Source organism: Chlamydotis macqueenii, chromosome 22 (assembly GCF_036417535.1).
Source record: "Chlamydotis macqueenii isolate bChlMac1 chromosome 22, bChlMac1.mat, whole genome shotgun sequence".
In the NCBI taxonomy this organism is placed as follows: Eukaryota; Metazoa; Chordata; class Aves; order Otidiformes; family Otididae; genus Chlamydotis; species Chlamydotis macqueenii.
The window spans coordinates 8,014,723-8,034,291 of NC_141577.1; the positions used below are offsets into that span (position 1 = coordinate 8,014,723).

The 19,569-nt window shown below is 59.0% G+C and overlaps 1 protein-coding gene across 1 annotated transcript; it reads left to right on the top strand.

Annotated features, from left to right (window-relative positions):
* Nucleotides 1-4,253: 4,253 nt before the first annotated feature.
* TMEM200B (transmembrane protein 200B) lies at nucleotides 4,254-11,852 on the top strand. The gene is made up of 2 exons (XM_086765051.1): nucleotides 4,254-4,409; nucleotides 10,079-11,852. Exon 2 carries the CDS (start codon nucleotides 10,102-10,104, stop codon nucleotides 11,395-11,397), a length of 1,296 nt encoding a protein of 431 aa, XP_086621177.1. The 5' UTR covers nucleotides 4,254-4,409; nucleotides 10,079-10,101; the 3' UTR covers nucleotides 11,398-11,852.
* Nucleotides 11,853-19,569: the final 7,717 nt, after the last annotated feature.

Below are 19,569 nucleotides of genomic sequence, written 5' to 3' on the forward strand. Positions count from 1 at the left end.
TTACACGGAGCTCTGTGACCCGCGAGCCCGGTCAGGCGAGGAGGAATTGCTTTACGTGGCAGTGAAGGAGAGATCCCGTTAATCAGATCCCACCTTGTCCCCAGAACAAGGACTACGGGGTGGAGGATAAAATACAGCATCGTACAGTACGGTGTGATATGTGCAACGCCGGACACTTTGCGAAACAGGATTATAAATCACTGGGAAGAGTCGTTTAACTTCAAGCTTTGGAAATATATTAAAACTCGCTCATTTTGTAAATTTGGTTAACTTCTATTAATCTGTGAAAATATGCAGTTTTCTTCAGCGTGGAGATGGATGACATTTCCAGAACTCAAGTCTTTTCCAAGTTCTTACTGAGAAGCCAGAGATAGTTATTTTTCCAGGCACATAAAGATAATGACTCCGCATTGACAGGAGATGATGAATAACGAGTCTGTCCGTATTCACAGTCGCTCCACTTACCACTGACACGGGGCCACCTCCGAAGCAGCCCATGGAGCCTTTTATCCCACGGCGTTGGGAATCTGGTGCTGTGGTTCATTTCCAGGCGTGATACCAAAATAATCTCTCTGAAAGGGACTTTGGGAAGATGCTGGCTCATCCGCCTGCTCCTAGGGCCGTGCCTAAATCTCCTTCCCTGGCTTTGGTGGCAGAGGGGAACGGGGTTTTTTCCCCCTTCTCTCTGCAGTTGCCTTGGGAATATTTGGGACACTGCTACAGCATCTCCCGCTGGATGGAAGCTGGATGAAAGCCCTCGTGCCCTGCAAGCGTCGGCTGCCAGCAGCCCGGGAGGGGATGGGGATCTGACTCCTCAGCCAGAGCTTCCAGCCACAAAATGTTCTGCCTCTCCCCAGCGCGAGGGGTGCGTGACTGGGGGCCAAGGATGCAGCGGCAAGCAAGAGCAAGAGCCGTCGCAAGGCTTTTTTTAACCTCCGCCACTGATTTGATGGTGGGAACATGTCGCATCCCCGCTCTGTGCCTCGGTTTCCCCATTGCTAGAGAAGGGAGGGGGATGTCTGCTTCGTACCTCAGGCGTCGCTGCGGCCCCGGGGCTGAGCAGAGCTGACCTCTCCAGCCCCATACTGGCCCCGCTGCTCCGACCGCCACTTCTCCAGGGCAGCACCACCGACCCCAGCCGAAAGCCCCTGCAAATGCCTCGGCCAGAAGTGACCCTGCGAGCGAGAAACCTCGCTGCCAAGCCCTGCCTGCTGCCCAAAATGCCTCTCCGCGTGGTGACCCCGCTTTGGCAGGCAGCATTCCCTTGCCTGTCACCTCCAGCCTCTGCCAGCTCGGAGACGTCGCGGAGGCTCCTCTCTCCCCTCTCCACTAATGGGGACGGCTCCGCAGGCTCGGCGAGCCGGTGCCAAATCCCGCTCCAACAGCTGTATGTTCTCCAGCATGAGTCATCCCCAGCCCCAGCTTTCAGCCTCTCCATAACAACATTCCTTCTCTCTGATCTCAGATCCTGGCTGCGAGCACTCACTCTCTACTTTGCCTCCCTCCTGTCCAGGCTCCGTCCCGATCGCCAGAGTTTGAAACAAAGTGGATTCAAATCCCCTCCCTCTCCCAGAATCAGGAGGAGGTGCCCGATTACCATCAGATTCATTTTTTCTCTCTCTGGAGAAACACCATGCCGTTGATTCTTTTCCATATTGTTTGTTGATCCCGCCCATCCCAGATGCCTCTGTAAGAGCGACCGCTGGCCACCCTCTCCCAGAGCAGCGGCGAAAGAGCTCTGAGCCTTCTGCCCCGCAGGCCTCCCCGTCCTGCCACGAGCTCTGCGCCGGAGCCTCCTCCCGGAGCCCCTTCCCCTCTCTCCCTGCCATCACCTCTGTCCCCAGTGGGTTCTTTTCTCCGACACCTTTTATCACCGTAAGGGCAGATCCAACCCACTCTGGGCATCACTGGGCGACTGGTGGTTGGAAACGTGCTTTTGTGCAGGCTTCTGCATGGGGGTGGGCAGTGGCTGGACGTGACGGCTCTCGGCCAGGTCCCTTCCCTGCCTGCCCCGCTGACCCTCGCTCCTAAAGCTGGGATGTCTCCGCTTTCCCCTCTGGCTCTTTGGCTGGCTCCACCTGGCACAGGTACAGCCTCTGAATAGAAATCAAATTTTACTCAAAAGCATTAATTTCTTCTGGAACATGGAGTGCCCAGATGGGCTCCAGTGGTAGCAAAGGGAGACCTCGAACGTGTCGCTTGGACAGCGTGAGAAGCCAAAGTCAAATATCATTTGTCCCTGGGCGGCTGCGGTTGTTAGCTTGCCTGGAAGGCTGGGACGAGCGAGGCAGCGCTCCGGTCCAGCAGTGCAGCACCCACAGCTATAATCCCTCACCCTTCCCCGGTGCTGGCTGCTCAAGAAGCTCCAAAGTTTTCCAAACTTTGCTTTAGTTCAGCCTGGCAGGGGGTGGGAGAAGGTGACCCGGTGCAACATACCTTAGAAGTGGTTTTAAAACAGAAGGAGGCAGATTCAGACTGAATATAAGGAAGAGATCTTTTTATGCCAAGGGTGGTGGGACACTGGCCCAGGTTGCCCAGAGAGGCGGTGGATGCCCCATCCCTGGAAACATTCCAGGCCAGGTTGGCCGGGGCTCTGAGCAACCTGATCTGGTTGGAGATGTCCCTGCTCCTGGCAGGGGGGTTGGACTGGGTGGCATGGAAAGGGCCCTTCCCACCCAAAGCAGTCTGTGATTCTGTGATTTCTCTCATCATTGACTCACTGGATGGTGTTCCCCTGATGGAGGCGGGGAACCTGTACCCCATTTCTGAGCTTTTCCCCTAAAAACCTTTCCTGGGCAGTGCTCCCTGCCATAGAGCCGGCCGGCTGGACTCTGCGTTTGCTTACAGACTGCGGGGTGCCTGTGGCAAAGTCGCGCAGGGAATTGCAGGGTTGTGTTTTGTGGCTCTTTGGGGAGAGCAGGGATCTGGTTTGATGCTCTGAGATTTACCACAGCTATGGGGAAGAGGGAGAATGCAAGCTCGGTCCGTTTTTAATTAAAGGCTGATAAACAGCCTTTCTGCCCGCAAAACAGCAGTGGCGCAGGGGTGTAGCGAGGCCGAATCTCCGCAGCGCTGGCCGGTGGCTCGCATCGTGGTATCCGTGTGAATACACGGGTGGAAGCTGGGGCTGGTTGTTTCAGCACATCCCAATGTGGCACTGCCGCTTACAGCCGTGGGACGCTGGCCACTGCTCCATGGGGATGCGGGTGTGGGGGGACGGGGACGCGGGGATGGGAGGCAGGTATGGGGATTTGGGGATGGAAATGTGGGCATGGGGATGTGGGGATGGGGATGCGGAGATGGGGATGCAGGAATGGAGGTGTGGGGATATGAGGATCGAGATTTGAGGGTGGGGGTGTGGGGATGGGGATGCAGGGATGGAAATGGCATGGGGATGTGGGGATGGGGATATGGGGATGGAAATGTGGGGATGGGGATGTGGGGATGGGGATATGGGGATGGAAATGCGGGGATGGGGATGCAGGAACGGGGATGCAGGGCTGGAGATGTGGGGATGGGGAATACAGTGATGGGGATGGGGATGTGGGGATCAGGATACAGGGATGGGCATGCAGGGATGAGGGTGTGGAGACTGGGATGCAGGAATGGAAATGTGGGGGTGGGCATGCAGGGATGCAGTGCCATGATCCTTGGGGCTGACAGAAAGGTCTGTGTGTGTCTTTTTGGCAAGTTCAGAGGGAGAAAAGCAAAGCACGACACTCAGAGCTGTCTCCTTGCAGAAGCTCTCTCCTCTCGGCCTCTGGAGCTGCCGGGGGCTGCTTAATTTGGGGTGCTGCCTCTGTTCCAACCGCTGAACCCCCCTGGAAGGGGGAAACCACTCCAGTCCCAGGCCCTGGCTGGGAGACGTGGGATTTGCCGGTGCGTCGCGGGCCACGGGAGTCTGCGTGGTGGGAGTGGGAGCGGGGTCTCTGGGCTGCCAGATGGTGTGGGGGGGTCCTCTCCTGGGGATGCTGGGGCTGGGGTCCCAGCTGGGACAGGCAGAGGAAGGGACCCGGGGGAGGGGCGAGGGGAGGCTCCGGTCGCTGCTCGGAAAATCCCCGCCGATCCCCGCACGGCGATCGCGACTTTCCCACGGCCGGGAGCCGGCCGGAGCCCGGGGACAAGGCGGGGGGTCCCGTCCCGTCCCGTGTCCCCGTCCCCACGCCCATCTCCGCGCTCCGCCCCGCGGGGCCGTGGCCGGGGCCGGGCGAGGCGGGGACCCGGGGCCGGGCGGAACCCGCCGCCCCCCCCGCCCCTGCCCAGGCGTCCCGGCGGCGGCGAGGGCGAGCGGGGAGCTGGGAGCCGCTGGCCCCGCTGCCTCCCGCCGCTCCATGGCCCCGGCCGCCGCGGAGCCCAGCGCCCGCCATCCCCGGGGCACCGGGCCCGGGCCCGGCCGGACGCGCGCGGCGGTGAGTACGGGGCGGGGGGTGGGGGGCACCCACGCGGACACAAGAGCACGGCACTGGCCGTGCGCGCACACAGCGACCCCGGGCGCACCGGCCCCGCGGCGGGGTGTGCGGCGGGCACCCGCGGGCACGGGGCACCCGCGGGCGCAGGGCACCCACGGCCATGGGACGCCCACGGGCACCCATGGCCACGGGGCACGCGGGGGGCACCCACGGCCGTGGAACACGCGCGGGCACAGGGGCGTGCAGCTCGCATACCCGCACTCGCGTGCACACAGGCAGGCGTGCACAGGTGTGGGCCCACACTCGTGTCCAAGCCCACGCACGGACACGCACCCCCTTCCCCTTTGCACGCCCAGAACCGGGACTCGGGAAGGAGCCGGCTGTGGTGTCCGAATCCCGGCACTTTTGGCTTTTTCCCCGCGTCTCCTCACAGAACGTCAAGGCGAGGAGCGGTCACGCCACTGATCCCCACGCAAGGTTTGATGCAGACACTCGAGAAGCGGGGAAGTGGGTGGAAATTCTCCCGGTAGCTCCTGGACTTTGGAATCAGGAGGGATTTTTTCCGGCACTCGAGGGGCTCAGCTTTGCAGCTTGGACGGGGCGGGGGGAACAACCAGAGCCAGACCCACGGTCCCCGTTCGCTTCCAGGTGGGTTTTGATTCCTGTTCGTGAAACTGGGGAGACTGGAGAAAGAGTGGGGGGACGTGGGGGGCTTCACATGCTGGAGGTAAGAGTCATCCCAGCTGGGAATGCAGCTGGGAGCATCACTGCTTGAGTGGGTGCAGGTCCCGGGGGTTGGAGGGGGTGGGTTACGTGGGTTTGTACCCACGGGGTCACCTGGGCCAAGCCTGGGAGCCCCCACGCCCCGTCCCTCCGCACTGGCAGGGATTTCTCAAAGGCACAGCAGGGAAGGTGCCAAATTCGGAAAGAGTTTGGTCCTAATTCCCTGGAAATCCCAGCCTACATATTTTAAATTTTTTAAAATTTTTCTTTCCCCCACTCTTCTTTTCTCTTGGCCGTGAGGATTTGCAAGGTGCTTGGCTGCAGCCCACGTACCCGGGTGCCCTGCCACCCTGCACCGCTTCCCAGAGGCAGGAATTCTCCCAGGGTATCCCACTCACTCCTCCGCCGATCAAGCAAAAAGCTGCCATTAGAAATCTGCTCTCCATTTAAATTTAGATGCCTGCATTATCTTGAATTTGGATTTATTAATTATTTGCATCTGGTTCGTATAAAAAAAAAGTTGAGCAATGCAGATGTCCTGATTTCAGCATCAGCTTGGAGGAGAAACACGGAATTTGCCGTCGTTTCCATTGTTTCCTTAAACAATGGCGCGTCAGAAGCGGCTGGGAACCGCGCTCCCCTTCGCGGGGGTCTGACTCGAGTTAAGCATCCGTCCAACTTGCGTGATCTCCTCGCTGTGGGCGACTGCGGCTCATTTCCCAGCCAGAGAGATTAGTTTAATTAGCAGAGCAAATCTGGGTGAGGCGAGCTCTTGTAATTAGTAATCGGTTGGATGTTTCCACGCACTTTCTTTGCCCGAGGGGTAGAGAGGAGTTCAGCAGATGGCCCCGTTTTGGGAGGACTTTGGAGAAGTGAAGGTGAACGACGCTGGTGGCACTGGTGGCTCTCCCCAATGTTGCTGCGCCCCGTTTGCCCATCGGGATCTTCTCTCCCGGGGGAGCGCGGCAAGCACAGGGCGGAAAGCCGAGGGCCGGACGTGAAGGTGCCTGGACCAGAGGGTGTTCCTGCAGGGGAAGGGGGATAATCCTTCCCGCGCCGGGATAATTAGCCTTACTGGCTTTATGTGAAAGCTTCTGTGAGGGACCTTAATTAATTAGGATTGATTAATGAGCGTCCCTAGCAAATGCTGAAGCTGGAGTGACAGATTTTGTCGCCACGCGCTCTTGCTGGGGTCACAGCAGGGAGCTTTACCCCTTGGGCCCAAGCCTGGGGGAGGCTGGGATGGTGGCAGGATTTTCATCTGGGAGAGTCCCAGAAAGACACCCAGCAGCTTGTTGATCTTGTTTGTTCCTTCTAGACACCTTTAATGTGGAACCAAGGGGAAAACTTTGAAGTGGACTGAGAAAAATAGGAGAGGAGGAGGCACTGGGCGGGTGAGGACGTGGAGCCTCAAACCATCCCAAGCATCCCAGAGCACGGATGCACCGGGAGCGATCCCGCTTCCCCGTCGCCTTCGCTTCTCCTCCAGCTGGGATGGGAGGTGAGATGGGGAGAGGGGAGCCAGGGAGGGCTCTCGCAGCTCAGCACGTCCTTGCGCCGTGAGGTCTTGGCTGTCGGGGTCCCCTTCCTCCGCAGAGCGAGGGCTTGGGGGGGCTCAGCTGCTGGGCTTTGGCACCACGGGCTCCGTCAGGAGCTTGGGCTTCGAGGGTCTCACCCGTCACCGCGTCCTTTCAGCATGCTGGCTGGTTTGGCAAGAAATTTCAAAACCAGTCGATTCCCGAAGCCAGGTGAGCAGCTTTACGGTCGCAATATTTTAGGAAAAGGAAAGGGAAAACAAGGGGCTTTCCGTTTGTCAGGCGTTTCTTGGCAGCGACCCGGGGCGATGCTGGGTTTGGAATCCCTGCTGGTGTGGTGGAGTTGGGCCCTGATGGAAGCCCTTTCCAGGTGCTCTCCTGGAAGGACAACCGGGAAGAGGGACAAACCTGCGAGGGGAGGCGGCTGCCCCTGTTCTGGGCCCTTCGCTGTGAGGTGTTTTTGCAGCTCCTGGCCACTGCCCGGCATCTCCTGCGGCACAGTGCTGGAGCAGCCCCTCGTCCCCTGGCCAGAGGAAGATTTGGAGGCTAAATCTGCTTTTTGGTAGCCTGTGGCATGCTGACAGCACGGTCCTGGCAGGGGCAGAGTGTCCGTGGGGCACCCACAGGACCTCTCGGGACGTGGGCACCCGAGAGGCACCCTTCCCAAATTCGGCTTCACCCCCAGGCCAGCTCCGCCACTGCGGGATGTGCTGGCGTTTAGTGTCAAATTTTAGGAGCGTCTGTCGGCAAAGGCGATGGGAGAGGATTGGGGTGGGAGGGCGGAGCCACAGCAATATGCTGTCGTGATGGGGGGGATTAGGGAAATATTTGCGTTCATTTTAATGCCGGGTTTATTGCGGGGATTGGAAGCTTAACTCCGAACCTGGCAGCCGAGCAGCCCTCGTCTCGCTAACGACTTTTACATTTCTAGGCTGTCATTCCTCCCCACCAGGCATCTGCACCTCAAAACCGGAGATGTCGAATCCCGGTGAACCACGGGCTGGAGGGGGGTGGCTGGGCGCCCTGGGCCGCTGCTTGTCCCCTGCCGAGGGTCCGAGCTGTCCCCCTGCCCCGGCCGCACCCGTGGGACCCCCGGCCCTGCCCTCCAGCTGAGCTGTGAGTGTCGGCGTCTGCGAGTTGCGGAGTTGGATGGCAATGCTGGGTTTTAGATTTTTTTTTAATTTTTTTTTTTTTTAAAGAGCTTATATAACCTTGGGGATTCTATTAATAAAAATAATGGGTTTGAACTCTGGGAACAACCAGCCCCAGCGATGAGCAATGAAATGATCCAACTTCAGAAAGCAGGCGGCTGTCGGGTGCGGGGGGCTGGGACGGCGGCGGGGGGCTGGGGAAGGGGACGAAGGGGGTTCCCGGCCCGGACGCAGCTCGCTGGCCTCTGCCTGTCCCCCTGCCCCGGGTCTCCATTCCCTCTAACAGCAAAATATTTTAAAACTCATTTTTCCCTTCAGGGTGACCGCCGGCTGGGTTTATTGTGATGCAGGATTAGCAGCTTGTTTCCCAGAAAGGTTTGGGCTGTGGGTTTGGGTTGCTTTGTTTGGGACTTTATTTTATTTTTTTTTTCCTTTAAATCTCCCTCATTCCAATTGTCACAGCTTGACAGCCTTGTGCCAGGAACACGCTGTCATCCTGCAACTCATTTCTTTAATTCCTTCCCTCTGATGCTAATAACACCTTAAGATTATTAAGTTTGGGAAAAAAAAACAACAACTTGGTATCTTGTTTTTCTGTTGTGGGTGATGCTGGTCGCTCTCGGTGCTTCATTCACCTCGGGGAGTAAAATAACAGCGGTCACCCTCCTCCTGCCGTCCCCGCCACCCGTGCTGGGGTGTTTCTCTTCAGTTTTGCTTTCTGGCTTTTAATTGCTGAATATTGATGCCACCGTTGCTGAATATTGATGCCCGACGTTGTTCTTTGGTGAGTGAAGCCGCAGCGGCGTGGCGAGCCCCCTCCTGCAGCATCGCTCGGCTGGGGGCCACCCTGGCCGCTCCCCGCTCCCGCCACGTCCCCCAGCCCCGTTTGGGAACAGCCCGGGCAGCGTTCCCGTGCCGGACCCCCACGGTACCGGACATCGCTGGGCACACAGCAGCAAGCAGCCGGGCTGCAAGGACACAGGTTCCTGCCTATGTGAGGTTATTATTTTGGTTTTTTCAAGATGTTTTCAGTCTGGGACACGTTCAGGTGCTTTAGCTTCCCCATGTCGCTGGGCACCACTTGCCCCGTGCACAATGGTGCTAGCCCAGGTGGTGCTTCCCTGCCGGGCTGGTCACCAGCCGGTTTTGGCAGCAGCTTCAACCCCTTCTTGCTCATCTAGGAAACAAGGCGCTGGATAAAATGAAATACCGGGCACTCTGGAGGGCCCTGTAAATCCCTGGATGTGGAGCGTTATCTCGGTGCATGCAAGGGCAGGACCCTGCAGATGCAGTGAGCTTCCCCCGACGCAGGAGACGGCAGGGGGTCGAGAAAAACACCTCTTTCGGCTTAAACCCCCGCTCGGTGGGTGCTGGGTTGGTGGGTCCCCCGCTTGGACGAGCGGCTTGGTGCAACGTTGGTTTAGGTTTTTAGATCGCGTTTGTACAGCGAGTGAGGAGCTGCGTCACTCCAGGGCCCCGCGCGATGCAGCTTTGTCAGACCTTTAGTCTGGGTTTTCACATGCAGCAGTGCCTCAGTTTCCCCCGCGGGCAAATACACAGCACCTTCCCTCGCTGCTGTGGAGCCGAGCCAGGTGGGGGACCCTTTTGCAGGTGTGGTATGACTGGGTGACCCAGGAGAGGTCATTTTGCCCCCCGGATGTCAACGATGTCTCTGCTGACGCAGCGGGGTCCTGGCCACCCTCGCTGCCTTGGGCAGCCCAGGGGGTTTAGGGACAGGAGTTCTGAGGCTTTGGCAGCGTGGTTGGAGGGGGCCCCTTAGTCCTTCCACCACTCTGGAGCAGGGAGAGACGTAACTCAAGGGAAGGAGGTAGGGGAGGGAGGAGAGCAAAGCTGCTGGCCTCTGGTGTGGGGCAGCTTGCGGGCTCAGTGACGCCGTGCTCCTAGCGTCCCCACACTCCTGGCATCCCTGCGCCCCTCATGTTCCTGGTGTCCCCATGTTCCCGGTGTCCCTGTGGTCCCTGTGCTCCTGGCATCCCTGTGGTCCCCAAGTTCCCAGCATCCTTGTGCTCCCAGTGGCCACATCTTCCTCATGCTCCTGGCATTCCCGTGCTCCCTGTGTCCCTGTGGTCCCCATGCTCCAGGCATCTCCATGCTCCCCATGTTCCTGGCATCCCCATGCTCCCGGTCTACCCATGCCTCCCGTGCTCCCAGTGTCCCCATGGTCCCCATACTCCCAGCATCCCGGGCACACGGACCCCCAGTGATGCCTCTTCCACCTTTTTCTCCTCCTCTCCCGCAGGAAGAGTGGCCAAGTTGGAGACGATGACTGCCGAGAGCACCGAAACCAATGGACCTGTGCGGGAGCCGGGGGCAGGGGGGACCAAGCCGCCAGTGCCCCCCGCCCCACCGCGGCGCCGGGGACGCAGGCTGCGGCGTAAGTCACCACCGGAGGTCCCGGTGAAAGGGCAGCTCCGCATGCGTTCGCCATCGGGAGCCTTCGTCGTGGTGGGTATCTCGGTGGTCCTGGTGGGAATGACCATCGCTGTGGTGGGCTACTGGCCCCACCGGGCACCCGGAGGCGCTGGGGCCAGTGTGGGGAACACCAGTGCTGCGGGGGACATCAGGAGGGAGGTGGCCGCTGGACGCCATGTGCCCCATAGCGAGAAGCTCAAGCTGATCGGCCCTGTCATCATGGGCATCGGGCTCTTCATCTTCATCTGCGCCAACACCATGCTGTACGAGAACCGGGACATGGAGACCCGCAGGCTGATGCAGAAGGGGCTCTACTCCATGGCAGCGGGTCTTCCCGAGGGGACCGGCCCTGAGGATGGGTACTGCCAGCGCGGGGACGGCCAGCCCAAGGGCAACACTGAGTGCGTGGAGGGCTGCTACCAGGTGGATCTCTCCTGCCAGCCCTGCCACAGCCCCGGCAGCAAGTGGTCCAACTGCTACAGCCCTAACAGGCTCCAGACCATGGCTGAGCTCCTCCAGCACCCAGCAGCATCCCCCACCACCTCCCTCCTCAGCCTCCGCTCTGGCACCTCTGCCAAGGCCAACCTCAACCTCTCCTGCCACGCCGGAGCTGAGTCCCTCCTCTCCTCGGCCGTTGGGGCCTTGGCGTTGCCCGTCATCAAGCTCAATAACTGCTTGCTGGACGCGGTGGCACGGGGGGCTGGCGAGAGGGCAGAGAGCTGCCCCACCAAGCCCCCCGCTGAAACACCACGGCTCTCCCAGGCTCCACTCTCCAGCAACAGCATGGCGCCCCGTGGCCAGGACCGTGGCGGTGGCGGTGGCCACGTCATCGTCAACATGGATGGCAGCTGCCCCAGCACGGAGCTGACAATGGCGGAGCTCAGCCTGGATGCGCAACTCCACATCCCGGGACACTCCAAGTCCCTGGACCTTGGCCGGCCGGGCGTGCTGCTTGTGGCCCCTATCAAGGACCGTAAGAACCGGAGCTGGCCCCGGCTGGACCACGTCAGCCTGGTGGGTTACGCCAAATTGGAAAGCACTGGCGAGTCCTCGGACCGGCTGCTGGAGCCCAGCGAGCCCCCGAGCCGGGGCGAGCCCCGACCCAGCTCCTGGGCAGTGGGGACGGAGCGGGGCGCGCGGGTCTGACATCCTCATGGCCCTCGGGGACCGTGACATCGCAGTCCCTCATCCTGGCTGCCGGCACCCACCAGCGACCCCAGGACCCCACGTCCAGGAGGGTTTCAGGGGCAGCGTTTTTAAGCGGGTGCCAAGAGGAAGATCCCAGTGAGCTGGTTCCAGGGGGGATGTCCTCTCCTGGGTGCCTCGAGACAGCTTCTCGGTGGATGCCCTTGGCCTTACGAGCCCTTGTCCTCATCACTTTTCCAGAGGAGACCTCGCTTTGTGACCCAACACAAACTGCGGGACGGGGATGCAGGGTGGGCGAAGCCCCGCTGGCCCCTGCAGCACTTTATTTCAGCGGGATTGGGGTGGGGGGATCTTTTAGGGGTCAGTGTCCCTTTGCCCAGCCTCAACCCACCGGGAAATTTGCTTGACCAGAGCACGTAAGCCCGACGGGGCTATTAAATATTCTCTCGATGCCACACGGTTCTGCCTCGCCTCGTCACCTCGCCCGCGGGATGCTCGGGGTGGGCAGCTGGCTGCGGTGGCCGCTGGAGAGAGTGAGGGTGCTCCATGAGCGGCTGCTGGATGCAAGATAAGGTGATAAGCTCCAGGTTTGGGTTTATTGTTTTTTGGGGTTTTTTTTGAGGAGTAGGTATGTAAAGATGACTGGGGAGCTGCAAGGCAGCAAGCGAGGTGCTGCTGCCCACCCTCCGACTGCAGCATTCCAACAGCGTCGTCGCGGCGTAGCGGTTCCCAAAGCTCCTCTGTGGGTCAGGGTTTATTTGTGCTGCTTTCTGGCGGGGTGAAGGGTGGGGGTAGCGTGAGGGATGTGGTGGGGCAGAGAGGTGAGGGTGGGTGTTGGGGCTGGTTTTGCCAGGCCCTGTTGGGTGCCGTCACATTTTTTTGGTGCCCTTCGGATGCAGAGCAGGAGCTGCGCAGGATGAGGCCAGAGAGCCGGCCCGGTGCAATTCCCAGGGAGAAGGTAGCACAGAAGTAAAACCCTTCAAAAACCCATTGCAGCAGGAAAATGCAGTAGGAAAAAGTGGATAAAGTGAGAAATGAAGTCAAGAAACAGGATTTGCTGTGTTGGGTGAGGATGCACTGTGGGATGCAGCGTGCATCCCATCTTGGGAGACAGCTCCAGGCTCGGCAGCCCGGAGAGGGGAAGCATCAGCTGCCATTTTCTTCCAGATGAGCAAGTTTCTGTCCCAGTCCTTTCCCAGTGCCTCTGCCATGTTTGCCCCGGGGAAGGCGTGGGCTGGTCACTGCTTCGGAGCTCAACCGCGACTCCTGTTGATTCCCCGCAGGACGTGGCTGCGGGGTCCCCTCTGGTGTCCCCAGGGGCCCATAGGGCCAGGGGTGAGGAGGTGTCAGGTCCCACCAGCTGTGGCACGGCCACAAGGCCACGATGGTGGGGCTTGGCTGAGATAAACAGGAACTGGAGGAATAGCCTTCACTTTTGTATTTTTAAGGCAGGGGCCGGAGCGGGAACCCCTGGGAACACGGGAAGCTGTGCCGCCGGCTTGTGCGAACGCCGGGACGAACCCCCGCCAGGCTGTCCTCCCTTGAGCCTGAAAGGCATGATGCTGCGGTTTGACCTGGATGTTCTCTAAGAAAATCCCCTTTTTTTTAACACCAAATTGGTCTTGGGTCAGGCACCCGCTGCCGGCGGGCACTGAGCCTGGGGCAGCTGCCGAGGGCACCGAGGTGGGAGCATCCCTGCGGCTGAGTGCCGCTCGGGCGTGCGGCTCTGCCTTTCCAAAGCATCTTTTTGCTCTTTGCCTGTGTCTTTTCCCCCATCTCCGGGAGATGTCGCCTACCAAAAAGCCAAGAAGGGCTTTTTTGCAGCAGCTTCTTTACCTTGTCGAAGCATCCAGCACCAGCATTGTGCCAGGCACGCAGGACCATCCCTGGTCCCACTGTCCCGGTCAATCCAGAAGTAAATGGTGCCCGTTGTGCTCCGACTGCTGCCCTGATCCCATTCTCTGGCCAGAAACATCCCGTCGATCCATGCTGGGGGCTTGTCCTGGCTCTTTTCCGCTCAGATGCCAAGGGCATGGAAGGATGGATTGGTGCAAAGGGGCGAGAGTGGCTCTGCTGTCCGGCAACTCAGGAGGCTTCAAAATGTGGCGTTGCTGCTGAGATGGGACCTCTGCCTTTTGCCTTCCCAGGACCAAAACACTTATTATGGCTGAAATAAGTTTTCTCTGCATTAAATGTTTTTTTTTTTTCTTTTTGATTCCTGCCTCTGCTTTTCCCTGTCTCCCAACTGAAGTGTGCACAGAGCCTCAGACCTCGCAAACCTGAGAGACAATACCCTTTTCCAGACCAGAACATCCCTCTGGAATGACATGGAAATTGCCTTTTCTCACAAAAATATATTCCCAGCAGAATTGTTGCCAGCAGCTCAGAGACCCACATCTCCCTGGCCTGGGGCTGGGGCGGAACGGAACCATCCCTGGCTGGAGGCTCTTGTCCCGGCTTTTTGTCGCCCTGTGGGGCTGGGGACGGGGATGGGGCTGCGGGAGCTGGGGAGGTTGTGCTGGCGATGCTGTTGTCTCTTGCCCGGCTTTCTTCGCCTTCCACATCACCCCGCGTTGCCACCGGCACTTGGCACTGGGGCTGGGGAACGGCAGATTGAATGAAGCCTGCAGGGAACAGAACAGCTCCACACGCATTTTGGAAAAGTCAAGGGTTTCTACCCCCTCCTCCCCCTGCCACCCCCCCCCCCCGAAAAAAAAAAACAACCAAAACTTGGCATGTCTTGTTTCAATTTTTGTTATTATTTTTTTCATTTTAATTTCTATTTTGCCTTTCAAACAGGAGACATGTCTGCTTCATGCCGTATTTCCCAGGGCAGATCCAGCCCCATCCCCCCTTCCCCTGTGCCCCTCCACTCGCTCCCAGCCTGCCCCATAGTGAGACCCCGAGCAGGGCTGTGGGGCTGCTGAACCCCTACTTTTCCCAAAAAGCAACCCCTAACCTTCCCCCCACACCCCTGCAAGTGATTTTTTTTCTTTTTTTTTTCCCCTGCTTTACAAGAAAAGGCTGTCTCTCCCAAAGAGGCTGGGTACCAGAATCCGCCTTCGCAGGGATGCAGAGACGGGGCCGATGGCCGTGTTTTGGGAGTCAGCAGCATCCTGGAGATTTTGCTGGGAGTGATACCAGCCCACGACTCATTTTTTTGGCTGCTTAATCCCAGAATTATTTAGGCAGTGGTTCAAGGCAATAAACAGCAACAAGAAGAAGTCACCGGCGAGGTCTGCCCCGAAGCAACATCCCAGGGGACGTGCCAGGAGGTTGTTTTTAGCTGAAAATAACTTTTCATTTGGGCTTAACCAGCTGCAGCCAGGCCTAAGGCCAGGCCCTGGGCCACGCTTTGGAAGCTGGCAGCAAGAAATTGGAGCCCGAAACGCCGCAAGGAGCCATGCCAGGAGCTGCTTCAGGGCTGGGGGGTTGGGGGGAGTGTGTTTGTTTTAATTTTCCCACTTCATTTTCTGGCTGGGGCTCAGCCTGGTCTCTGGAAGTGGCTGCAACCCAAGGCAGCAAATGATGGGGGAATGAGGGGGGAACCTGTGACGTCTCCTGCCTGGACCACGCTCCAGCATCCTCCTGCTGCCCAATGCAGCAGCATCCTCCAGGGAGGCATTTCTGCGCCATGTAGGGATCATTTGAAAAAAAAGTAAAAAGATAAAAAAATGCAAAGCTGCTTTATTAATTAATCCAGGGCGGGTGAGAAGACCTGTGGTCTCTCCAGAGAGTCAGCTGTGCATCCGTCACCTGCAGCATGCTGTGAATAACACTAGTCAGGGATGGATCTGGATTAAAAAGAAAAATTTAAAATATAAAGAGAAAAAAAAAAAAAAATCCGCCCTGGATCCCGCCACTGACCCTGCTCAGCTGCAGAGCTGTGAAGTTAAACCATCCTTAAAGCACCGAAGATGTCACACTCATGAAGGGTGATGCTGGACAGCATCTTCTCATCCTGCCCGGGACCCAGCTCTGTAACCGCTAGCTGAGCGATCCACCCATGTATCCCACCCCGAGAGCTGCCTGCTGTGGGAGCGGGTTCCTGCCAAGAAAAGGAGGATTTCACCAAAAACACCAGCAAGAGAACACAGCGGGGTTGTACCCAGTGCTGACCGCGGGATATCCCTTGGGCACCACGGCAGAGGTCGGAGGGAGGAGGGGCCCTGCTAAATTGCAATTCCCCCCGCACCGCCGAGGCTGGCAAAATTGTGGCAGAGGGGACCCTACTGTGAAATGTCCTGAAAAGGGGTGTAAAAAAAAAAAAAATAATAAAGGGATGGCATGAAGACAGAAGGGATGGAGCAGCCACACACAAAAAAAAAACCAGCAGATCCCAGTTACAAAGGGTCAAAACCCAACTGCCCCCAGATCGGCTGCAGCTGGGGGGACGACAATGGGTCCCACCCCACACCCGACGCTGCTCAGCTCACCGGGTCCCACTGAGCTGCGGGGGCTGTTCTGCAGCCCTTCCTCCTCCTCCCTCCTCCTCTCCCTGCAGCAAGGGAGGCCGCAGCCGTGGTCTGCGTGGCCGGTGAGTCCTTCCTGAGATTCTGAGCCTGTACGGAGGAAAGCGCCCGCACACCAGTAGTACAGCCAGAGAGCGCAAATGCTGGTGCCTTATTTAGGGCGCGTGCTCTCCGCTATAAATCTCCGGGAAGATGAAGCATCGGGGCTTTCTGAGCCAGGGCTGAGGCTGGGGCCGTCGTGGCGTGCGCAGGGCGATAGCGGGCACTTTGCACCTTGTGTTGGAAGATGGGGAGCCCTGAGCGGGGGCGGTCGGGTGTGGGTGTGCTCCCCGGTGATGTAAAGCCTTTGACCCTTTGGCAAGGTATACAGGGTGCTTTTTTTAAAAATCGGGAAAGACGTGCGATGCAAAATGCTTCTCTGCGTTAAGGAGCCGGTACGGAGCCAACGACAGCCATCTCGGTGCTTCCCGGCATCTGAGGGAGCCGGGACGGGGCTGGAGCTGGGATGGGTTGGAGGGTGGTTGCTTAATTTTTTTTTTTAATTTATTTTTTGGCTCTGGAGGGTTTGGAGTGTTCTGCACAGGCTCGCTGGCACCCCAGGCTCCACACATTTCTCCCGCTGCAGAAAAGGCCTGGGCAGCGTGGGGCTGATCCCTGGGAGCTGCGTCTGGGCGGGATGGAGTGCGTAAGCTCCACAGCCGGTGTCCCACCATTGCTGTTATTGGCACCCCTGCCGCGCACGCTGTCAGAGCTGGAGCCCAAACCTCCCGGGCTTTGGCTTGGAGCCTGTCGGGGAGCTCTGTGGAGCAGAGGAAGGAGAGGATGCTCGGATAACGGGGTATGTCTGGTGTGTGGGGGGCTGGGGAGACCCAGAAGTCACTGCCTGGGGCTCCCTGGGGACTGGGCCCAGCCTCAGTGTCCCATGGTGGGCAGGACGGGCAGGGGCTCTGTGGCTGCTTTCGGGAGATGGGCCGAAGCACCTCTGGCCAGAGCTGCAACTGATGGATCCCCAGCAGAGCAGCAGTGGTCCACACCCAGACATGTCCTTGGGAGAAAGCTCCTGTGGCACTAAATGCCGCGGCCACCCAAGATGGCCCCTGGGTGCTGGAGCTGCAGGACCCACTGCCCTGTCCGGGGCGAGCATCTGGGTGTGGGTTTGCACCAGCACAACTGTCCATGCTGGCAGCAGCTCTGGAAATTTCCCTAGTACCCCCAAGGGAAGCAGGACACATCCAGCCTGTGTGTCCGGCTGCGTGGGATGATGGAAATGCCAGAGTCGGGCCAGGGAGCGGCCGCTTCCCCACTCTCAGTGTTTGGAGCAGGAGGAGGCGGCGATGGAGCAGGCCGGAGGGATGCCGCTTTGGGTCTGCGGCGTTTGGGAAGCCCTGTACTGGTGTGCACTGGGATATAATCCCACCCTTTGATTCGGTTTTCTAGCCTCCTGGGGGCTGGCCTGGTCCCGGGATGCTCTGCAGAGCAATGGGGTGCTCTGCTCACCCAAACCCACTTGGGAGCTGCTCCTGGGGAGCATGGAGCCCTTAGAGCCGGGCTGGGACGGAGCTGCTGGGGCCGAAGCCCACAGATTTGGTTACCGGAAGCAGCCAGGGACGAAGTGGGGATGGAGCTGGTGGTCAGTGAGTCCCTGCCTCCGGCTTTGGCTTTTTCTCCTGTGCCTCAGTTTCCCCAGTCACGGACCTCAGGGCTGAGCCCAGTGTCCTGCCTGGCCCATTGCAAATGCGATTCCTCCCTTTCAACCCAGTTCATCCCGACCCCTAAACCACCCCGGGCTCTCCGGTTTAGGAGTGACGGAGTCAGCCCCACTGCCTGCCTGGCTCCCGCCGCAATTCCCCTCGGGGCCCTGAGAGCAGCCCTGACCCCCGGGCACCGCGCTGACCAGCTGGGAACACGACTGGCTGCCCAAGACCCCGAAACGAGAGGAATGACCTAAAAATAGCCCAGAGCTGGAACAAGCTGGTGTTTGAATGGGATCCTTCTCCCAGCGTGACGGCTGGTCCTCCGGGTCAGGGTCCGGGATGGAGACCCGAGGAAGGATCGAGGACAGGTGACAAAGGCAAGTGGCTTTTGTCATCTCTAGGTTGGAGCCGTTGCCTCCAGTGCAGGATCCAGGGGCTGGGGCTGGCGCGGGGCCACCCAGGAGCTGGGGCTCGGCCCCCCGGGAGCCTGCGGGTGGCTGCTGCCTTCTGCTGCTGTTGGGACAAGGGCCTTGGTGTTTTGGTTTTTTTTTTTTTTTTTTTTAATTTATTTGCCTCTCTCTAGATTTCCATGGTGTTTGTTTACCTAATATTTTTCCCTTGCTCGTAGCCAGGCAAAATGCTGCAGGGCTCCAGGCTTGGTAGACTTTGAGGTTTGGGAGTGGGGTGGCGGTCGGGAGGCACAGGGCTGTGAGGGGACGGCACCCTGTGCTTGGGACACCAGCCCCAGGGAGGGCTTTAAGGAAAAGCCTTTCCAGTCGTGGTGGTCTCCCAGTCGATGGCCCCAGGGCGTGGTGGCAGAGCGCAGGTTTGTGGCCGAGCAGCGGCATTGGTGTTTGCTGTGCCTGCATCTGTCCCCAGGGGAAACGAGCTGGGAAAAAACATCCCCTGGGCATTTCATGGGGGGCCAAAATGTCCCCCTTGCACCTGTAATGGCAAAGGTCCTGCCCAGCAACAGATCGTCGCTCGGACCCCAGTGATGCTCTCCCCCAGTATCACTGACGGAGCAGATCCGGGAGATGGTGGGGCGGACTGGGACCCACCTCTGCTGCGGGGCTGGAGCTTGGTGCTGCTCCCTGGGTGATGTTCAATGATTCGGAGCGGGGAGAGGTGATGGCATGGCTGAGGCTGCGGCACAGGGCACTGCCACCCCACGGTGCAGCTGGGCACAGGGGTGTTCTTGGCTCTTTCTCCCCAACACCATGTCTTGGGAGCTCCAGTTTGTGCCCGGCTGCGGCTCATGGCACCATCTGAAGGAGCCAGGACCTCCGCACGCCCCAGCTCTCCGAGACAGGGCTATTTAAAGTGCATTTTGGCACGCTGGAGCTTGGCGTGACCCTAATGTGGTTGGACACAGCCAGGAGCCCGGGGCTGCCTCAGCCGCCTGCGATGGCTCGCGCTGGCTTGGGGAAATAACGGGATGTCTGACGGTGCCTCGTAACATGAATCGAGTTGTTGTTTCACGGAAAAGCAGCTCCAGCAGCAGCCGTTTCCCAGCTAGCTGGGGCCCATTTCTGTGGCTCACTGTAATTTTTGCGTTACTCTATGTTGAAATTTAATACTTGGAGCAGCTTGAAAGCGAACTGGCCGAAGACAACGTAACAGCTTCTCTCTGGAGCAAGCTGCAGTAGTGTTGCTTTTAGCCTGTGAATACAGACACGAGAATGAGTGGAAACGCGCTTGCGTAACCCTTCCCCTTCTGGCTCTTGGGGAAACCGAGGCACAGGGGGTACGGCAGCCAGCCCAAGGGCAGGCCCTGCCCCGCAGGGATGCTCTTCCCAGCCAATCCCCAGTCTCCAAGCTGCCCTAACTGGGCCAACTGGCTTTTGTTCTGTTGGGCCGGCAGCCAAGATGCCCCGTCAGCTTTCTGCTGGGTATTTCTGTCCCTCCTTAAGATGCTGCGGCCAGAAAAAAAAAAAAACAACCCAGGATGAAAAAAAGCTGAGTTAGACCATCTCCCCCACTCCAGTTCTGCCACCTTTGCTCAA

Excerpts from the sequence above, each read along its gene's own strand:
- TMEM200B (XM_086765051.1), top strand. The coding sequence starts at position 10,102 with ATGACTGCCGAGAGCACCGAAACCAATGGACCTGTGCGGGAGCCGGGG.